General features: G+C 38.9%; 1 protein-coding gene across 12 annotated transcripts in view; it reads left to right on the top strand.

Moving 5' to 3' along the window:
* Positions 1-15501, top strand: part of ROBO2 (roundabout guidance receptor 2) — a 1044784-nt gene extending 1029283 nt beyond the window's left edge. For 7 of the 12 annotated variants that reach the window (XM_017731509.1, XM_017731508.1, XM_017731507.1 and 4 more), the window contains 3 exons: positions 2749-3009; positions 7499-7699; positions 8693-15501. In XM_017731509.1, coding sequence (XP_017586998.1) covers positions 2749-3009; positions 7499-7699; positions 8693-8694 — 464 coding nt within the window. In that variant the 3' untranslated portion in view covers positions 8695-15501. The remainder of the gene's footprint in view (positions 1-2748; positions 3010-7498; positions 7700-8692) is intronic. The other 5 variants (XM_017731515.1, XM_017731516.1, XM_017731518.1 and 2 more) reach the window with 2 other exon arrangements.
* The last annotated feature ends 6264 nt before the right edge of the window (positions 15502-21765 follow it).

The raw sequence follows: 21765 nt of genomic DNA, 5'->3' as shown, positions 1-21765 counted from the left end.
CTCCAGATACATGGGATCTTTCTATATACCGAGGCAAGATAGCAGAAAATATTTAATTCTTTACTAAGGCACAAGGTTTGCAATACAGGATGTAAGTTGCAGAGCAAATAAAAAGCCACATTTTCAAATGAAGCTTTCTTCCAGCTTCTTTTATTAAAAAGGACAGGTAGGTGTTGCTGTGACTGTCAACCTGAGTAAGGAAGTGAAGAAGCAAACAGTTTAATCAGGTGATGTTTGGCTACAATTAGCAACTGTTCTTACAGATCTTCTCAGACACGTTTGTCACAGTTCAGTCAGTCTGTACTCAGGCCAGAGCCAGTTTATGTTAATTCCAAAGTACCTGTAGTTCTTCTAGAGTTCTGTGAAGCTTCATTACAAGATACATTTTGTTTTTCTCTTCAACTCATCCACAGATTTAAAGCACCCAAGGAAATTTACAAATATGCTGTTTCATTTCACTTCTATGCATAAGTCAGTCTCTATGCTTATTTTGTGGATGGATAAAAGCAATAATCAGGTTAACAGTAGATCAACACCATAACTCTACGGTAATTCCAGGAGTCGCAGCCAGCTCTAGAACATGCAGTATAGTTTAAATACAAGCCTTCTTTCCTTTTAAGTATCTAATTAATAACAACTATTAGACAGCAATTTCTGAAGTAGGGTAGTCTATTTAAAGTTTAGTACTGCAATAATTTCAATGCATTTTTTTTTCTATGCTACAACTTGAAAATTTTGTTTATATTGAACAGTAAATATTTTATCTGGGAAAATTGCATAGTCCAATGTCATGTTATGGCTGTGTTTATTGGATTCAATGCATCTCCACAAAGTGCTTATAAATCACAACTTCAGTAATCTCTATTTCAGATTGCATAAGCAGATGCCAGTGTTGTGGTTCTGTACATTAACTGGTTATGATCGCAATAAAATCAATTATAAGAAATTCCATTTTGGAAGCCAGCACTATAAAGCAATTTTAACATTGGCAAGCTCCCATACCCTCCTGCTTCCACCTACAGTAACTCAAGTATAGTCATTGTCATGAAAGGTCACATCTATATTCATAACGAAAAATTTCTCAAATAAATTAGTGCTGAACATAAAGCGTGCACCAGGCTCACTGACAGATTATTAAAAGGCTGCTCTTGCCAGAGAGCCAGCATTATCTTAATCTGGGGCACAGCCCTTTAGCTGTGAGCAGAGGGGCAGGAGCGTCACTGGACACAACTTCTTTCTCTTGCAAACACAAATAACCTGCACATCCTCACCTTCCTGTAAGAGACAGTGTTGTCTGGAATGACATCGCAGGAACTTGGGAAGCATTTCTGCTCCATGTGTGAGGTATAGGTATCACCTCTAACAGCAAGGACATGAAAAAAATTCTGTGTAGCATTATATAAAGCATTATATAAAGCTGGATTATAGACTTTGAAATAAACTCCTTCCAAAGGCCTCCTGACAAATTTAAAAAATGAATTTCAGTTTCACTACAGTTATAAACACCAGACTTCCCTGCAGGCAAAACAGAGGTTTACTTTTCCATGCCTGTTACTGAGCCAAGTTCAGTTCCTTGATAAACCTTCACAACACTGTAAGATACAAAGGACTAGAAAACAGGTCAGACCCAAATCTCCTGTAAGCTAACGAAGGTTTTTGTGAAGTTGGTGTGGCTGCAGAGATTTATTTGGGCTATCCATTGCCCCAAAATAGAATTATCAAAAAGTGTTCCTTGTATAAAATGAGTATATCATATGGAAGAATTTTCATTATGCTACTAAAGGTGCTTCCATTTTCTGGTTTGTTTTTTTTTTTCTTTTAAATAATCTGGACTATTGTAAGTCTATCATATCATTTACATGAAAAAGTTGCATTTAGAATTAAAATTATCCTGATATAAAATTATATAAAATTACCCTGTAATTACCTTGGATCTTGGACTAATAAAAATGTGCACCTTTGCCCCCACAAATGTGATTAGAAGGTTGACCTTCAATTCTACAAGCATCTTAGTACTCCAAGTCCCAAACTTGAAAAGGACAGAAGTTGTCAGAGACCAGGCAAGTGTCTTTCTGTTAGCTGAAATTGTGTTTTAATAGGTTATATTTGCAAGACTGCTAAACTGGAGAGTGGCCATCCTCTAGTCTCTGAAGATTCTAGCTCTTCATTTACTTGACTAAAGTGCTCTCCCACTGTTTGGTGGTTCCATTTAAACACGTTTGTCAGACACGTACTGATGCTTTTTCAATGGCAGTAGGTTTTGCGATTAATTTTTCCCAATTTTTGTGGCGTTTTATTCATTTTGATGAAGTTCTATATTAGGTTTTGAGTTTACAGCTCAAGCTGGAAGCGTAGGCCAAAGATAGGATGTAGCAAGCCCCAGTATTGTGGGGGGAAATTGCCAACTGACACCGGTCAGTTTTCCCCAGCCTTTCTTAATTTCTTGCTGTTACTGAACAGAACAGCTGGAGTACACCCCGCAGAAAATAAATCCCGTGCGTGGACGTGTAAGTCAGGGCTCAGAGTCTATGGATTTTTGTGGAAAGAGCTAGCAACACAGCAAGCAGAATAAAGAGTTAGCAGAGGTCGAAACCGCTTTTCTGATTAATGTGAAATTTCCCCCTTTTAAAATCAACCGATTGAGTGACTCATACTGTTTGCAAGGCACTTTTCTTTTCAGCATCGAAAACAGACCTTCTGTTTCAATTTAAAAAATCAGTTCACCTGAATCTTATTCACATTTTTTAGATCTTCCACCACCACCCGACCCGCCCCCCGGTCAGGGTTTAAGGCAGCCCATAGTGCCCGGCCAGCGCGGAGGCTCTGCCGAGAGGAAGGGGAGCTCTCTGGAGAGGCAGCACGCAGCCAACGTAGATGACACAAAGAGCTCCCTGGACCGGCCCGCTAGGACATCACTAGAGTGGCAGCGGCAAGCCCAGGAGTGGATAAGCTCTACAGACCGCCAAGAGGATTTCAGGAAAGCCCAACACAAACAAGCCTTCGGATCAGGTGTGTGTGTGCTGCACCAGCAGCTCGACACCCCACCCTCTGCTGAGGGGTTCTGTGCCTGGCAGGACTCTAGGATCACTTCACAGCTCTCTCTCTGGGAGAGCACTGGCGAGGGTCAAGCTGGAAAATAAGAAAAGGCCAAGTGAAACGAGAGCTTGTGATCCAGCTATCTTCCCTCCTGCAGCAGTGAAATCTCATTAGCGCCTGATTTGGTGCACTCTTTACAGTGTTGTGGAAATTAATAATGTTCTCAAGCATAGCGATGGAGACAATAGGAACAGTTTCAGGCTAGCAAGGAAGGAGAGTTTTTCGAGTATCTTTTGTTAGATGTATATATTTATACATATAGGGCCATATTTTCCAGTTCTTTCAACCTGCTTCCAAGTTGGCAGCTGTTGCTTTTCCATGTCTGCAAGAAGACTGATCCTTCTGAGCTACTGACATTCCTTTCATCTGTATTAAAAACCCTCTCTTCTCTTTATTAAAGGATATGACCAAGTAGCATTCATCTCTTAAGCCCAGAAAGATGACAGCGCAGGTTTTCACCTTCATACAGGACCTGCACCTTGCCCCAAGCTGACTTTAGCACCTAAATGGATTTCAAGTCTGCACAAATGTGCACAGGAGGTGATGCTGGGCTCTGGAGTTGTATTTCTACAACATTCACAGCTTCCTTCTGTCAGCCTGACCTCAAGTAAAAGCTGCTGTTCCATCCTAGGGCATTTTCTTTAACCCAATAATCACCTCATTCCAATGCAGTGCTGATTAGAGTGATACAAGAGGACAATTAAGAGGATTTAAACAAAAAATTATACTGCATGTAAAGTTTTCTGTAGGGTTACACTGTTTCTTCACTTATGTATGTAGCTCCCACAGTCACACTAGAGGTACTCTTATCATCCATCTTTTTCTTGATTTTATTCAACTCTTAATGCTCCTTGTTAATCTAACACATTAATACCATTGACATAATAACAAAAAAATAGTAGTGTGCTGACAAATCTGCCATGGGGACAGGATTTACTGAATAAAGTCCTCCTAGGGAAAATAATGCTACCTGTATTTAAGATGTAAATATTTTAAATACAATCCATATTTTAAAATGTAGCAATAATGGCACAGTTAAAACCCCCCTAATATGTTGGCTGCATAAACAAGTGAGTGGCTGTTCATGTTCTGAAATCATGATGTGAAGTCACAGTTTAAAAATAGTGTGTGAAATTCATGCTGCTTGGTGAAATGGCAATTTTAATTGCAATGTACAAGATGTACAAACATATAGAAAATAGCCCAAATATACTCTGCACTTCTCATTTCCCTGCAAATTATTATTATGAAGAATGCTTCTTTGACCTGCTCAGAATGAAGTCCCTTCTTTTTCCTTTGTCTCACAAGTGTACAAATAGAAGTTGTCATTTATTCTGTGATGCAGAGCTTATACAGCAGTAAAATTCCCATCCTCCAGGGCATGCATTTATCTGTCCATAAATAAAGAGAACTTGATCATGACACCTCCAGTGCCCTACACAAGCATTTAATTTAGGATTGAAGTGGTTATAGGTATCCTCTTCTTGTCAAATTCAGGATGCTGAGAGCAAGTGCGTATCCTTTTTTATGCATAAAAAAGGACACCTCTAGGAGATGTTATGAGTTTACCCTGGCGTGAGGAGTTCATAAAGTTTGTGCACAAGATGGGCCAGAGCTTCATATCTGTCTGTCTGCATTCTCATTCCAGCCTCTTGCACTGCAGCTTTCTTGCTCTGCATTCTTGTCTCTGGTAGATTTAAAAAAGGCTGCTCTTGTGCCTAATGCTGGTTTATACCATTAAATTTGGGTGTTTTAATAATATTAATTGTGCTTCCCTTTTCCTTTATTACTGGCATAGTTCTTTGGAAATCTATTCTGTCCCAGTTTTCAATACATTTCCAAAAAGAGTTATTATTAGCTATCAGCTTCCAGAAAATAGCTAATTTGCAACTTAGGGGGTTTCATTCAGACGTTGCCAAGCTGTGAGTGAAATTTTGAAAGCAAGACCTTTAGTTTGAAGTTGAATAGAATAAAAATACCTAAGTCTGAGATCCGTGTTTCCACTGGTGGCTTTCAGTATAAACAAGATCACTGAGTTCCTGGCAGTGGCTTCATTGTAGAACTGCAGTTAAAGGACATCAAATATGACATTCTCAGCTCCCCCTCTGAAGAAAGTGGTGCTAGATCAGGTTACAATAGTTTTGATAATAGGAAAAGCCTTTTGGTTATTTTCTGGGGTATAGAAGCATTGTTGCACACACATATCCTGGTTTCACGGGGGCTAGAATTATATCTTCAAATTAAAGGCTCAGTATTTCAAAGGGAAAGGCACCAACAAAGCTTCCCCATATTCTTTGCAGGCCTGGCCATGGGGCACTGTTTGGAGTGTTTAATAAATGTGAGGCCATTCTCAGGACTGGAGACAACTACTTTTCGTGTGCTAGAATGTTGTGTAAAATCTAGCCTTTATTTTATGTCACAATTACTTATTTTATGGATTATGTTTATTTTTGAGGGCACAACAGATAATTCAACATACCATATGCTCTATAATGATAATGCATTTTATATTTATTCATGGCCGTTTTTCCTCAATATTTCATTGAACCCGAAGGAGGCCTTATCCTGAGTCCACAAGCTAGAAAAACAAATCAATTGACTATATATGTCATTTTCCAACTCTTCTGCAATGCTAGTGACTTTTGTTTTCATCCTTTAAAAATGTATCCAGCTTTCTGCTAAACTGATTTATGCCACTTGCTTTATTGCTGCCTTAATGCAAACTGTTCCATATTTTAGCCAGCCTTTGGAAACCAGGTTTGCAGCTAACTCTATTGTTAGGTCTTGATATATAAAAAACAAGTAACATAATTTAGGAGAGACTGTGGCTGTTAAATGCCATTTTACTGTGTCTTTCAAGCATTTCTTTTTATTTCCTCAAGGACAGCACATGGTCATAGCACAAAACACTGGAATGCCCTTCAGTCCTGCAGCACAAATATTCTGGTCCCTTGGGCACGACCAGAGGGAGATACTTTGGCAGGGAAAGAAGTCAGCTGCCTGCCCTCTTCTGCAGCAGATTTACCTTACAAACAGGCTGTTCAACAGCAGCTCACATGGGGAATCCCTGCATCCTACTCACTTGTGGCAAGAGGCACAAAGAATGAAATCCTGAAAAGAAAAATCCTGAAAAGTTTTTTCCACAAATTTGTTCTCGTTTAGCACTTCTCCAAGTTAATTATGCCTCTGCTGCAGTCTTTGCAAAGGCTTCAAGCTTGTGAATAAAAGCATTTTTTATCTCCTCTTTCTTTCCAAACATCCCCACCTACTTTTCCTTCTGTGTTCCTGCCCTCCATCAAAGAAAGTCCATTTCCCCTCATAAGATTTTTTAAGAGTGAAGACAATTGGAAAAGAAAATTAAAGAAAACCCTTTTGGCCTAGATTCACTTTGAAAAAAGGCAAGAATAAGCAGTAGAAATCCTACTGATTTCAGAAGGGGCAATTGCTCTGTTTGAGTTTAGGTGTATATACTCATACTCTTTCTTGAATCAAACTATATATTTAGCAAGATCTCTTTCTTCAGCTTCTGAGATGGCAAAAGTGGATCACACACAGCAAAGAAATAGAATAGTTCTTCTATTTCAGTGTTAAATCAATGCTGCTGTTATGCTTCTTAGATTTGGATTATTACAACAATATCTCCAGGAAACTCTAATCAGAAGTGATGTCTTGTTTTACTTCATGCTGTATGAAGACATACAGTCTTATGCTTTATTGCTATTAATCCTGCTCTTGCAAGCAGTTCATTATTACAGGTCTTCACAGAAAAATAATCCAAGCGAGCAAAAGTAAGCCTTTTGTTCATAATGGAACATGAAAAAGATGCAGGATTATTTATCCACCCCAAATATTACAACTGCAATGTATAATATAATATTTTCCAATGTAATTCAACACCAGTTAAAAAAAAATTTTCAGTGTACTTTGCATCGTTAGAAATTACTGAATTGCTGGAAGCTAATTAAATTAGCTGATATTGTAGTTCTTTATCTAAACTGATTGAGGTAATGTTGCCATGATTTAATCTAAAGAAAAGGAAAAAGCACATTTATGTAGGCTTGAAGCAAAAATCTAATCATAGCTTCATTGTTTTGGAAATTGCGTGTTCACCTATTTTTATTAAAGTATCTATGATTCATGATCTCTTATTCACAATGAATCTAGACTTTTTATAATTAATACAAACTGACTTAGGCGTTTACAAGGAAGCAAGATTTAAATTCATACTGGCTTCTCTGTCCTTGGGATACAACTCTTAGTTTTTTCTTAGGTAAAATTGTCATGCTATAAAGCAAGACAAAAGACAGATACAAATGAGTATGATGTGCATAAATTAATAGCTTGTTTATTCCTATTTCGAGGACTTTATTGGTATTTATTTTGCTTTGTTTTGCTTTTCTAGAAGAGGCACTCGTACCATATAGTAAACCCAACTTCCCATCCCCTGGTGGCCACAGCTCTTCAGGAACATCTTCTTCTAAAGGATCGACTGGACCTAGAAAAGGTGAAGTCTTGCGAGGAGGTCACCAACGCAATGCCAGTGACCTTCTCGATATAGGCTATGTGGGATCAAACAGTCAAGGACAGTTTACTGGTGAATTATGTAAGTTTACCTCTAGATCCAGTTAAAACTCTCAAATAGATAAAAAGAAAAAAGGTATATAAATCTGTTGTGAAGAGAGTAGCAAGCTGTGTGTGATAATCAGATTAAGCTTTATCCAGATCTTTTTGCCTTCAGAGGTGTATTGCATGTGACGGCAAACAAATGCTGTCCTTCTGTTCTTTGGTTTGGACCAGTTCACGTCTGTGGAAGCCATGCCAGTATAACTACATGGTACATCGCTCTGTGTAATGCTAGTAAAGCGTGGGGAAAATTGAGACAAGATTCTAGTAACTTAGAATTTTTCTTGGCAAAGTCTAGTGTGCTTGTCTTGGAAATGCCACTGACAGATTTCCTCAGCCTTCTCCTTAATATCCTGTTGCTTGATGAGCAGTATTGTCTTAGATGGAGGTCCTCTTTTCTTGGTTGTGTAGCCCAGTTTTTCAGTTGTATATCTCCACTTTTTTCCTCAGTATCCCAGGACAGGGAAATTTTTTTCCAAATTCGTTTTCTATTATCACTCAGTGTCTGTTAAACTTTGTATAAGACCATGTTGATGCTTTGTACATGCTGGCAGCACCAGATGCCCAAAGGCTTGACTCTGTTGTTTGAAAAAAATACATCAAAACCCCAGCATGCTAGGGCACACTGGTGTGTTTAATAAATTTATTAATGGTAATAAAAGCAGTGGAGCTCTTGGCATGTCTGCATCCTCTTGCTGCAGTCAAACCCTCAGCACCTCCTGGCAGTTACTGCCCTGTAGCTGTCAGAGAGTTAATGGTGACCCACGAGCCCTGAAATGTGCAGTCTCAGATACGGTGCTGGTAAGTGCTAAATTTTGGCATCCATCGCTTTTCATCTTAGAAGCAATTAACCCTCTTCTCACAACCTATTGAATATTCATCCTGTGCTGCAGTAATATTGCCATAGGCTTTGTTTTGTGTGTTTTTTTCTCCTTATTACAACCTCTTTCTCTCTCTTTGTTTCTCTCTATAGAGTAGTTGAGAAGACACATTGCAAGCTGCTCTGATGGACCATCAGGTCTGAACTCATGGAAGTGATGACACTAAACAGTGCAATGAACATTTTCTTTATTTATGTACTATTAAAAGAACTGTAAATGCAATGTAAAGACACACAGCCACACATATCCCACAGATACTTTACTTGTGTTCTTCTCTTTAATACACCATCCACCTTAAACTATTCCTTGTCAGGAGTATATAAAAAAAAGAAAGAAAAAAAAAAAAGTCACCCTCCAGGATGAAAAGGATTTCCTTCTGTATATAATTTCTTTTGTTGCATTGCTATGCAAGCTCACCTTCTTTTTAGCTATGTTCATATTCATGTCTGTTTTTACTGGTCTGTTGTACTATATGTGAATTAATAGGCTGTGGTGCCATATATTAACTTTAAATTGTGTAACTTTTATGTTTAAAGTTTGCACTGCAATTTTATTTGGTGATAAGCACAAAACTCTACTCCTCATGACATGAAGAAAAAAGAGACTGAATGTGTGAAGAAGGTTTACGTCCTGTAAGCTACTTTGGGTAACGCTGGATGTAAAGGGAGTATGCTAGGTGGTTTTCCATTGGGGTGTAGAAATGAGAAAGTGACAGGCAAAACTGATGTCAGTGAAGACATTAGAGACAGATTTAAACCTTTTAAAAGCAAGCAACATAGTTGCTCTTCCTATTTAAGAAGGGGTCAGAAGTTGGAAGTGTGAGATTAATGAGTGAACATGAAAACTAAAGGTAGCATGAGATGGCCTAGACCCTTTCATTAGTCTGATACCCTTAGTATCTGCTTTTAGCCATCCCATGCCACTAAGTAAAGGGGAAGAAAAACAAACCTTTCTACAAACAAAAGAACTTAAGGTGTTTCACTAAAGCTGTTTTTATTTTGCAGTTTTAAAATAATTATTACCATTAATTTCTCCAGCCCAAAATATAGGAGATTTTCCAGGAGAAACAAACCATATAAACATAAGGAATATTTAGTAAGAAGATAAGAATGCAATTTATTATTAAGACATATATTCAGGCTGCTTCCAAAAAATTGAAATGTCAGAGTATCTTATTTCATCTTTCCAATACATGTACAGTAGGACAGAGGATAAAGCTGCACCACTGAAATTCATGACATTAATTGTTTTGATGCAGTCTACACAACCCTTTCTGTTCCATACCTGAAGTCTGCAAGAGCTGAAGTTGGATCCACTAAATTTGTAGTAAAAAGTTTAGTGTTTGGAAGGAAAGCAATGGTCAAATTATTTTTGGCTTGCATTAAGTATATTTCTGGCAATACAATATATCTAAAAAAATTGGATAGAAGCAAAAAAAGATCTTTGACCTGTGTTTTAGTGAGTGGCTTCAAACTCTACTATGATGAGGAGATAACACATGTTTCTACAGTTTTTGAATAAACCAGACTCTGTAAGTGGACATTAATGACAGCATCCTGTCTCTTCATTAATTTTCGTGACTTTGTCCAAGTCTTCTTTACCTCTCAAATCTCAAAGAGTAAATTCTCAAGCTCTTCTTAGAATATTGTATGCGGATAACCCACCCATTATTTTGATGCTTAATTTAAATATTGCATCTTACAGCTTATTTCTGTTAGTTATCTGACCGTGAACACAAGTTTCCATTGAATACCCTTTTCATATAATCAGTCTATGTTGTTTTATATATTGCCTTGGAGCTCACCAGTATTAAGAACACTTTTAGTCATGGCAGAATTTTAGGAAAGGAAAGGAAATTACGATGCTAAATATGTGTTGCTTTTCATTTCATTAACTTGTTCCATGATAAGATAAAACACTACAGCCATCAACTATAACTCAGCACTATTGAATATTGAAAAATGCTAGTTAACTCCCATAAGGTCAAGATGTGTTATTTAGCAAGTTACAAACAAAAAAAAAGTTGAGGAAAAAAAGTATGAATTTATTTACATGTGTGACCAATGAGTATATGTCATTTTCCTGCTTGTTAAAACACTATCGTAAAAACATTATTTAAAAATATGAAAAAATGTTCAAGTAAGATAAAGAATGCAGCATAATTACATATGTATGGTTTTTATTTTGGTATTGCCGTATGAAGAGAAGACTATTCAGAGTACAATTCAAATTTAATTCTCTGGAAAATGTTTAACTCAGTCACCAATAGTTGGTTTTTTCCCCGTTTAATTCAAAGGCTTGTGCTGAGCTTTGGTGGAACACCTTACTCACTCTGTTCTATTCAAAATTCAGTATCCTTAGAGGTTGATAAAGCCATTCCAATTACTTTCAAATATGTGTTTTATCTCTTCCACTGGAAAGTAAATGTGTGTCAGTATTAAAGCTGTGCAGTACCATGATATTCACTAACTTGTCCATCTGCTTCTGTACATTTTTGTTCATTAATAATTTGCTTACAATATTACATAAGGTGTTGTTGTGTATGGCAAAGTGTCTCCATTATCTTACAGGTGATGTCTCTTCTTTTTTTTTCTCTCTCTTTTCTATACAGTGTACTTCCAATGAACCACAGTACATATTTTTTAAAATGCCATTTAATTTACTATTTTAAAAGAAGTATTCTTCTTTTTTTAAAAAAAAATGAAAACATTTATTGTGAATAATGTGTTTAAAGAAAAGGGATGTTGTGGCAGCACTTAGAATTGTTTTTTAATTTGTTTTTTTTTAAAAACTGTTTATTGGCTACAGTTTGTTCACGAAAAAGTATGACCTCTTAATGTGTTTCATTGGTATTGTTAGTGCAGCAAAGTTTAATTGGCATAAGAAGTTGGTTAATAGTACTGTTGAAGTGTGTATTGTATATTTACTGGGGAAAAAATAAAACATATTCACATTTCAAATCTATGTTAAAAGACCTTGAGTAAGGAGTCAATATGTGAAAACCCAAACAGGGAAAATCAGGCAATAATAACATAGACTGAGCTATAATCATCACTGTCCACTTACAGGTGACAAGGAGCATTTTATACACTTTTTTGAGCTAAGCTACGAGCCAGTGGTAAACATTGCCTGTCCTAGGGGTTTCTGTCTATACTGGAATAGTTGTACCAGTGTAATTACACTGACACAGCTGTTCCAGTGAATATTCTGTTTGTAGCTGTGCTCTCTCAGTGTGAGGTTAACACTGCGGGGGCACAGCTTGCTCTGCCTAAAGCCCACAGACCCGTGGATGTGTAAATCCTGGTCTGAACCCTCAGACCTGGGGTTTGGTACTGGTGGAGCTACTGCCAACCCAGTCCAGAATACCCCAAAATGTATGGATAGGTGCTAGGTCAATTTTTCTCAATCTTTGCATTGAATACATGCTCAGTTTTAAATGCAGGAGGGCTGAAGGACCAAATAATGCATTTGTTCCATGTGCTTCAGTGGTGTATTGCTGTATGGGCAGCCTCTTCAGTGATGCAAAGAACAGAGTTTTTTGGTTTTTGTTGTTTTTTTTTTTTTAATTATTTCTCAAGTCTGTATCCAAGTCAGTAAATCTTTCGAATACCTTTTGGTTGTCACCTGAAATGCAACAGAAACACCGTTCCTTGGGAAAAGTACAAAAGAGAAGGTGCACGGAATGTTTTTAAGTATATTTATTTAACTACACACCAGTGCAAAAGGAAGACATGACTGTTAGAAATAATTGTATGCTGGTTTATGCTTGCCTCAGCCCATACATTGCCAGCCATGAGCAGAGGTGTGTACTGAGGCTGAGAAAGAGTCCTCACAACTGAAAGATGAAAGGGAATAGGGTTGGGGGAGATTTTGGCAGGAAATTTTATTTAAAAAAAAAAAAATTACAGGCAGCTCCTTTGGCTTGTCAATTTAGCAGTTATGGGGGTTTTTTTATGGTTAATGGCCTTGTGGAGTTTTAGCACGGGAGCTAGAAAGAAAAAAGTTGACATTCTTTTGTAAAGATTGGGGGGTACTTGTTTGCTGAGGGGAGGATTTTTTAATTTCATTTTTATTTTTTTAACACATGTTTTGTGTTCCATCTATCTGGAACACATTAGCTAAAAAATAAATTGTTTTTGAAAACCATGTGGGCAACAGACAATTCCTTTAGGAGGCACATTCAAATAGCAGGAAAAAGGGAAAAACTAATATTAAAATAGGGAACACATACTGGTTTAGAATCAGCCAAGTCCACCACAGTTTCACATGCAATTTTGAATGGTATAATAATATGTAAAAACTTCATTGCTTTTGGTTTTCATACCAAAACAAATTATCCAAAATCCATAGGAGGCCTAGATCGTCAGGACACTAAATCTGGTGCTTTGTTTTAAATATGTGGCTAATCCAAGCTGGTGAGACTGGAGAATGCTCGGGGTTGTACAAGGCCCCAGCCCTGGCTGCTCAGACCCCAGGAAGTCTCCAGCAGGGAAGCCCTCATGGCTTTAGGCTCAGCAGGTTTCAGTGGATCCCAGGCATGTCAGAATGCACAGGATGGTCACTTCTCTGAGGATGGAGTTTTCAGGGCAGGGAAGGTCTTCAATGACTGTGGCACCATTGGTGGTTTGCATTGAGCCCACTTAGTCAGGCACATTTCACATTTTGGGACCATCCTCCCCGATTCTTGTTTCAGTGCTCTCCTGCTGTGGTCTGTGCACTCAGTGCTGATGCTGTTCCCTGGATCTGGGGCTTCTGGCATGGGGGCTGCAAGAGCAGAAGAGCCATGGAAGTACTCTGCATGCACTGAGTGGCTGGATATATGGATAAATGCTTTATTAATTCAGGGGGACCGGGGAACACAGGAGAGCAGTGGCACCAAACATCTGCTCTGCTGTGTCTAGCTTGTTCCCTGTTTATCTTTAGGACTGAGCTCTTTCCTGCCAACACTCCTCCATCCAGATTAACAGATACAGATATCTCATGGAACCCAGAGGAGATTTAGGGCCATGCCTTCATGAATGGTGGACTGGTTATTTGGGGAGAAGTAGCCCTGAGTTCCACTGCTGGTGTGATGACTAGATTCCTCTCTAGCCTGCCTTTATTTAACTGTGTAGCTACATCCAGGAAGACCCCAGCAGAAAACAAGTTCCTAGAGCAGAGCTCAGTATTGCAGCATCTCTTCTGGTGTGTGACTCCTTATTCAGTCTGTTTTAGACAGTCCTGAGTTCACTGCTGAATTCTCGCCACATCCTGAGGAGGCAGGTGGCTTATGCTGACATTTAGGCAAGTGAGGTTGTTCCTCTTGCTTTAGCAGAATGGAAGAAAAAACCAAACAAAAACAAAAAGACACCAAAATCTAAACCTTTCACTTTAATACAAACCTTTTAAAACAATGCTCAAAAACCCTAGAAAACAGCATTCCACATGTACGTTTGACAATTTTTTTTTGTTTCTCTTGGTATTTGTTTTGGCTACCATGGAAATGATTGATATGTTTTTTTCAGAGCCATTACCCTGTCCCTGCACCCCCTACCCCCTGCATTTTCCAGTACTTATCTTTCATCTGTAGAGAAGTTATGGTAGAGAATAATGACATTTGTGTACTTACATTGTTCTAATTTTAAGCAACAAGGTGCACAGTTGCATTCAGTTCAATTGATCAAAGCCAGATGGGCACAAAATTTTTGTGGGGTTTTTTTTTCCTTAAAAGGCCTGCTACTATTTGTGCTGATATTTGTTCCCCACTTATGCTGATCAGTGCATCTTTTGCCTTCAAGGATGCCATTAGTAATTCTCCTTTGTGTTCAAAAGCAGGAATCCATTGTGCAGCACTTGGAGAGCCACTCGGATGCAGGTAAAGAATATAACAGCTTGAGCAAGTGCTAATTAGAACCAATTAAAGTTAATTGACCTCCTTTGGCAGTAAAATGCATGATAGAACTTGCTCTGTCCTTGCAAAATGGAGATCTTGCCTCTAAGCATAAGAGTGAATCAGGGTTTCATGTATCAGCCCGTAGTAATTACGTGGATATAACAACCAGGAAGCTGCTTGCTACAATTTGTTCTAATAACTGAGCTCTACTGTATCAGGGCAGCGCAATAAAAGTGAGATTTCTGCTCCAGTCTATTTAAAAACCTAATTTTTACAGAGCAAATGGGCATCCCAAGATACCGATACTAATCTCTAGGAATGAGTTGGCAGAAAAATAGAGTCCCTTTTATAGGTAAGTAATGGTGTGAGCATAAAAAAAGGGCAGTTTTACACCTGCTGGTTGGAAATAGCCCTGATGCTCAGAGGTTGCATCTATCCTGGGCAGTGGGGGTGAGCTCTGGCAGGCCTGCATTGGTGTTTTGTGTGGGTGAAGGATCTGTCCCCACTTCAGTGGGGCTCCCCACTGAACCTTGGCATGAGATTGCCTTCTGCAGACTTCTGTTTGAAAAGGGGCACTGGCAGCCATCCAGCTGAGGTTTGTGGTGCTGCAGGACTGCACCACTACCATGGGCACCACTGTGGACATGGTCAGAGGTACCCAAATAAAAGAGAGAGAAAGAGCAGGGGAAAGAATGAAGGGTATGAAATGCAAAACTGTATGAATTCAAAAGCATCAGTGGTGGATGCTGAACTATACATCGCTGTGAAAAGTTGAAAAGCCATTTTTACTAGTCAACCAGAATTGATCCAGTTTCCATGACCATGCTTTGATGACTTTTTGCTTGGCAAGAACTGAATGCGACTGATTTTGCTGCTAACTTGGCCTTACTATGAACAGCAATAAAGGTGTTAGTCAGGTGGGGACTTTGATGTGACCAGTAACATCACTCTCCCTTCAGGGAATGTTCTGTGCTGGCTTGTTAATGAATTTCTTTCCTAATGAATATCATTAAAAATCCTTTGATTAGCTATTTGTGTGAATGCCCTTCCTTTTCCTCTAAGCTGCTACTTGCACGAGTGGCAGCAGGATTTTGCCCTAGGCAGAAAGCACGCAGCTCTATTCCTCACCTCATGAACACAAGTCTGAGGCAAACAGCAACAGGAAAGAGGGTGAAAAAAACATAAGAAAAATAAAAAAAGACCTCACGGATGAGTTGAAGTTATTTTCTACACGTGTACAACCTGAGCAGGCACCAGCATTCAGATGGGACTGTCATTAGGGGAAATGAAGAGCAATAGGTGGTGATGGTGAAGCATGCAACAATAATTTACATACACCTCAAGTGCCAACAGGCAGAGAAACAAATAAAGCTATAACATGGGGAAAGGAAATGCCAGAGAATAAATGGACCGCAACGAGCAAACAAAAAATGCCATGTCATAAAATGTAGCAAAAGGGCTGGAAAGCAAAATTAAAAACAAAACAAGGCATTTCAGATTCAGGGCACCTTAATGAGATATTGATGGCACAGAAATTGCCTACTCCTATGCAAGAGAAAAGGAGACTGAGAAACACAAAAACAATTAGGAAACAGATTTGGCCATCTAGGGTTTAATAGAAAGAGATGTGGCATAGCAGAGTACAATTAATCACCAATTGCCTGAAACACTTTCCCAAGCTACTGCAGACCTGTCTCCCCTGCTCCCAATCTTAAAATGACAGTCACCCAATCCAGTTTGTAGTGAAAATAAACCTCTCTGCCATTCCTTTCCCAGTCCCTCAGATCTTCCAGTGAATTGCAGACACTGATAAGTAAATATTTTTTATTTACTCTGGTGTCACAGCCTTCAAACTATCTTCAGCCTACCCACCCCCTTCTTCCTTCTCTTTTCCCACCAGGCATAAACTTGATCTGCATATTTTCCACCTTGTTGTTAGGCACATAATGAGGCTTTTCTATTCTTGTCCTTCTTTGCCCAGAAAGCTGTCTTAGCCACGTCATGCTTAGGGATGTATAAAAGTTCACTTTATATTAGATCTATGTGGGATGTGAGGTTTAAGTTTAAACTAGGTCACTGGGTGCCTTTAGAGCATTTGTAACTAAGGGAGAGCCACTGGCTGATGAGTCCTGATTTGAGTGGCTCAGCCCTGTGTGCAGAGCCTGAGAAACTCCAGGGAAATGATCACAGTTGCAGAGAGATTTCGGCAGTGTGTCACGACCCGGCTGTGCTGTGCCACGCGTGATTCCCTGCCTCAGCGTGCAGGTATTCACAGCAGCGCAGAAATGCACCTCAAAACAGCTGAAACAGTAAGTCACTCTGAACAGTGATGACCTGCAAGCAGATCATGGGCCTGGCAAAATCTGTGGGAAAATTTTAGTATTTTCTTTAATCAAGATGAAGGATTAGTTTCTGTCGTGTATGAGCAGATTTTTGCCCGTCAAAGGACTGCCTTTCTACTCTGTGCACCTTGCAGCCCTGGGACATTCAAACACATTCTGATTTTCTCTACAAGGATGTTTGGGCACATAAAAACCTGTTTCCAAACATGGGGCTTTGAATTCCCTTCCATCACAGTCCATATGTTCTTTTAGATCTTTTGAGGGTTACCCAAATCCCAAGTGTTTTCAAAAGCACTTATGACTGAATAAGAATATCCAAATAACCCATTCCATATTTTCATATACTTTGCAGTCTCCTCCAGACCCATGAAAGAGAACAGATATGAATTTCAGCTTTCTATTGCTGATATGATACACTTTGGATTTCATGGAGGGATTTAGGAGGCATGATTTTCATAGAAACTGATGTCAATTAGTTAATTGGAAGCTGACAGTAAAAATACTAGACCTCTGAGATCTGGTAAGTACCCTTGTACTCTAGCTGAGAGTAAAACCTTTCAGTACTTGTACAACTACTTCTTCCTTAATTAATTGGATCATAGAATTACAGCATTTTGTAATATTTCTGGTAGAGTTTTCTGGGTGAAGAAACTTTACTTTGAAACTGAGTTGCTTTGATCAGAAACTCCTGCTTGGACCAATATATGGACTTTTTGTGGGACAAGTGAATCTCACATGCCTTTATAGCAGTAGCAGTACTCTTGGAGAAAAAAAAATAAAAGAGCAAAATCCAGGTAAACTCAGCACCCTTCAGTGAATACCTGAAGTTTCCTTGATTTTGTTCTCTGCAGGTCACAAACCAGGAAATGTTTGTTTTGGCAGGGATGTCTTGTGCCTGCCCTGGCACCTCTCACCTCACTGGAGACACTCAGAGCTGGAGCAGCCATGGGAGTGGAGGGCAAGGAGAAGAAAAGGAAAGTGAGGGGAGAATAAAAGGACACGTAGTATTTCAACAACAGTTTTCAGGACAAAAAATAATTCCCAATTTTTCCAGATAGTTCTGTAGCACATTATGGATCTAGTGCACAGAATACTCCTTTTGCCCACAGCCCCTTCTCTCTCTTTAGATTTGGATGAATTTAAATACTCGCTCAGAAAAGAAAATTTCGGAAAAAAACCTTATGTTAAAAAACAAAACACTGTGGTTCTCAGTGCAGGCCTCTGACTACCAATATGAGGATATGTCAGTGAATTGATTATTGTTCGTAAACTGTTCTAGTGCTGACAATAATAATGACAGAATGCTCTTAATTGGTCCCAGGGAACAAAAAAGAAATACAAAATTCTCCCTCTTTTTTTTTTTATTTAATGGTAAATAGCTGCTTTTTTTGTCCTCTACTACTCAATATTTTCATTGTAGTCTTAAGGGTGTTTTGAAGCATCTTATGCTGTTCACTTTCTTAAATCTGTTTATTAAACTGAATGTTGTTGAACATGAGGCTGACATTTGGTGATTCTCACGCAGTTTCTAATAGCTGCAGGGTGCTCATTTTTGGAAGCAGTTTTATGAATGTCTTCTCTGCTTTTGCTGGCACATTTCATACCATATAGCTGAAGCTGGAGCTGTCAGGACAGCGTGTCTCCATTTAGCAGACCATTGTTTGTCATCGAACAGATATTCTTGGAGTTTTTTCAACTATAGCATTGTTGCCAATGGTTAAAATTTCAAAGCTTCATAAATGACTGTGCACAGGAAGATGAATCCAGCTGGCAAACTTTCTACTTTTACGATTTTTGTAAAAGTCATCAACAGGGATGCCAATAATTTTCACTCTCTGATGAAGCCTTCATTATGAAGTATCTGAAACCTTGTTGTAACGTGGATGACTTTGACTTTATATCTGCAGTTATGTGCTTGCACATCTAGTAGCACTTATGCAATGGGAATTGAGCACCACAAAGAGCCTCTGGAAACAGAGCAACTAAATTTTCCTCTGCATTTATACAGTGAACAGGTTTAGGGAGATTCTCTCATGTTATTTACAATGTCTTTGTCAGATTCTTTTTATTTTAATTCCCAGGTATATAAAACCTGGCAAATGTCAGCACTTGTAACTATCAGCTCTCAATAAACATGATCTACAGGGATGTGAGTCATGTAGGACACGGAAAAGAGTAGGTCACTCCATAATGAACAACTGCAAAGGAAGGACAAGTTAGCTCAAGACACTTTCTGTGTTTGTCAGGTTTAATTTGAGGTTTTGTCTGTGCACAGATTCAGAAACATTTGTCACAGGTGGTCAAGACATGCGAAGAACAACTACAGTGAATAATAAGGTTGTTGTTCTATAATGGCATCATAACACCTGAAGCAGCCATGGTAGCTGTTGTTTCATCATTCTTCAGCATTGATGTTTTCATTCTGAAATGAAATTGTTACAACTTTGACCTGCTAGTGGATTCTGTGATATTGAGGAAATGTTAATAACTTTTTTCCCTCTGTTCCTCTTTTTTTTGTTTCCCTTCTACTCCCCTGCAATACACTCAGGTTCATCTTACCTGAGGTGCAGCCAATTATCAGCACAATCCTGCTGATAAAGCACTCCTGGATGGCTGCACTGGAAAAAGAAACCAACAACAATAACAATTGGCCAGTACTGCTGAAAGAAGCTGTATCTCCTGTTTCTCTTTATAGAACTTGAACTTTTGTCAATTTTCACATCTCTTCAGAAAGGAATTTCTTATTCAGAAAAACAAATAAAGTTTTCCTTCAGAGAAATAATGTAGTCTAGGCATTAATTCACTGGCAGACAGGATCTGATCCTTATTCTTTCATACACTTTTACCAGCATCTTGCCTCCAGCAGTCCCAAACAATAAGTACGGTATACTCAGAGTGCAAAGTCTGTCTCATGCTGCTCACACAAGCCACCTGGACCTTCCTTATTCATGTAATTCACTTTTCACACCACTATTCTTAAATTTATTATTTCCTGCAGTCTGGACTGTAGCATTTGTAATGTATTCTGGCTTCAGTATTCTTAATTTTCTTACCCTTGGTTTTCCTTTTTTTTTTTTTGTTAAAGATATGATTTTGTTCTTTGATCCCCCTCTACAGATTATACATGATTTCTTTGCTGTTTTCTTAAGGAAAATCAGAGCCTAATGTTCACCCAGAGCAGACTAATTTACAGGTTGCCTGCACCTGTGTATCTGTTAGGATACCTGTTGCCACTTTTACAGGTGTATCTGGTATGTGTGCAGATGTTCCTTCCTTAGGTAACTCACGTGATGTGAAAAATCCTGGCCAAATAAAATTCTGACTTTGAGAAGCTTTTTCACATTTCCTTGACAAGCCTATCTCCTTTTGTGATATGTTATATTTGCTAAGTGCAACACAGCTCTGAAGAGTTTCACATTTTCTCCTCCAAAATTTTCCTTCAAGTAAAAGAGTTATACCTGGAAATTCAATAAACAGCTTCAGCCACTCTGAGCATGCATCCACATAGCCCATAAGGGATTTGGGATGGCTTGAGTTCAACACAGCTAGTTAGGGAGAGACAGAACATGGCCAGCATCCTCACTCAGCTGTGGTCATAAATCATCATACAACCTGGCATTGACAAATTGATCTTGGCCTAGAGCATCCAGGAGCTTTGTGAGAAACCTGTCCAGAGCAGGAGCTAAAACATTAGCAGCAGGCATCATGGGATATGCTTTCAAACTTCTGTATGGAGGAGATGTAAACAATATGCTTTGTAGGCAAATTTCCAGGAAAATCTATTGAAATTTTTAATTCATCTTCAATTACTTTTCCTTGAATTTTCTTTCAGTTCAGTTGCTGTCTTTGTTGTCCAAATGAGCGTGAGCAAGATGGATCTCGGGTGATAATCAGGCTCATCTGTCAGCACTCATATGAGAAAAATAGCAGGCCCACTGCAGTTTAGTGCACCAAACACGGCTGTTAAAGGGTAACCAGCCCATCAAACTTTGCTGAAAATGATGAGGCTTTTGGGTGGCAGTTTAGGCTGCTGGTAGCTGGAAAACTGTTCTAATCTGGCTCTGAGGCTGAGTAGCTGTCACATATGGTAAATCTCCACAGAGACTGAAAATAAGCTGAGAATTAATAAGCTGCTAATATCAAGACTGATGTCGCTTGAATATCTCCTTTTTGTCCCAGAGATTTTTTCCTTATCCCTTCTCTCCCCCTCCCCAATCTTATGCTTTCCTTTATACAAATTCCTTATCTCCCAAGCAGCCATTGCAGCACTTTTCTGCTCATGTGCCTGTGTGTGTACAATAGAGCTTAACCTGAATGGTACAAGGAGGCATTTTGGTATCTTAATCTACCAGCAAGCGATTGGCACAACTGGAGGGCTGGGGGGCCACAGCCCCAGTAAGCTATTCTGTGAGAAAATGCCATCAACTTTGCCCATAACAACACATTTCTTATTAATTAGTGTCATTGAAATGCTGCTATCTGAACATTTGAATTTTTCTGCCAGCTGCTAATCTTTGTCTCTCCACTTCAGCTTTCCCCCAGATTCTTTATTACATCTTCCAGTCTTCTCTTCTATGGGAGTTTTTCCTTCTTTTTCTAACTTCATGTTTTTGTTTTTGCCATTCTGCTTCCCCTCTACTAACCTTCTTCTCTGCTTTATCTAGGATTTCCAGCTCTCATCCTACTCTCCAACACCAGCCTTCCCACCATCTAATTTTCCAAGATTATTCGTTCCTCCATCTGCATTGCTAATGTGAAATTCACTGCTTCAAATATGTCATTCTAATATGTGAATAGCTAAATCTCTGAGCATGCACAGAGAAACTAGATGTCTTCAGAAAAATGAGGAGACTCAAATTCCCTTGACTGTGAATGTGACTGATGGCCCTGTTTTATCATCTTATTTCTGCTTGCTACAAAACCTTAAAGGATTTTCTTCCACCCTGTGTGT

The sequence above is a fragment of the Corvus brachyrhynchos genome, unplaced genomic scaffold (genome assembly GCF_000691975.1).
Source record: "Corvus brachyrhynchos isolate BGI_N302 unplaced genomic scaffold, ASM69197v1 scaffold152, whole genome shotgun sequence".
Taxonomy (NCBI): domain Eukaryota; kingdom Metazoa; phylum Chordata; class Aves; order Passeriformes; family Corvidae; genus Corvus; species Corvus brachyrhynchos.
The sequence above is the reverse complement of the archived record's forward strand: the minus strand, read 5'-3'. Positions and strand labels throughout refer to the sequence as shown.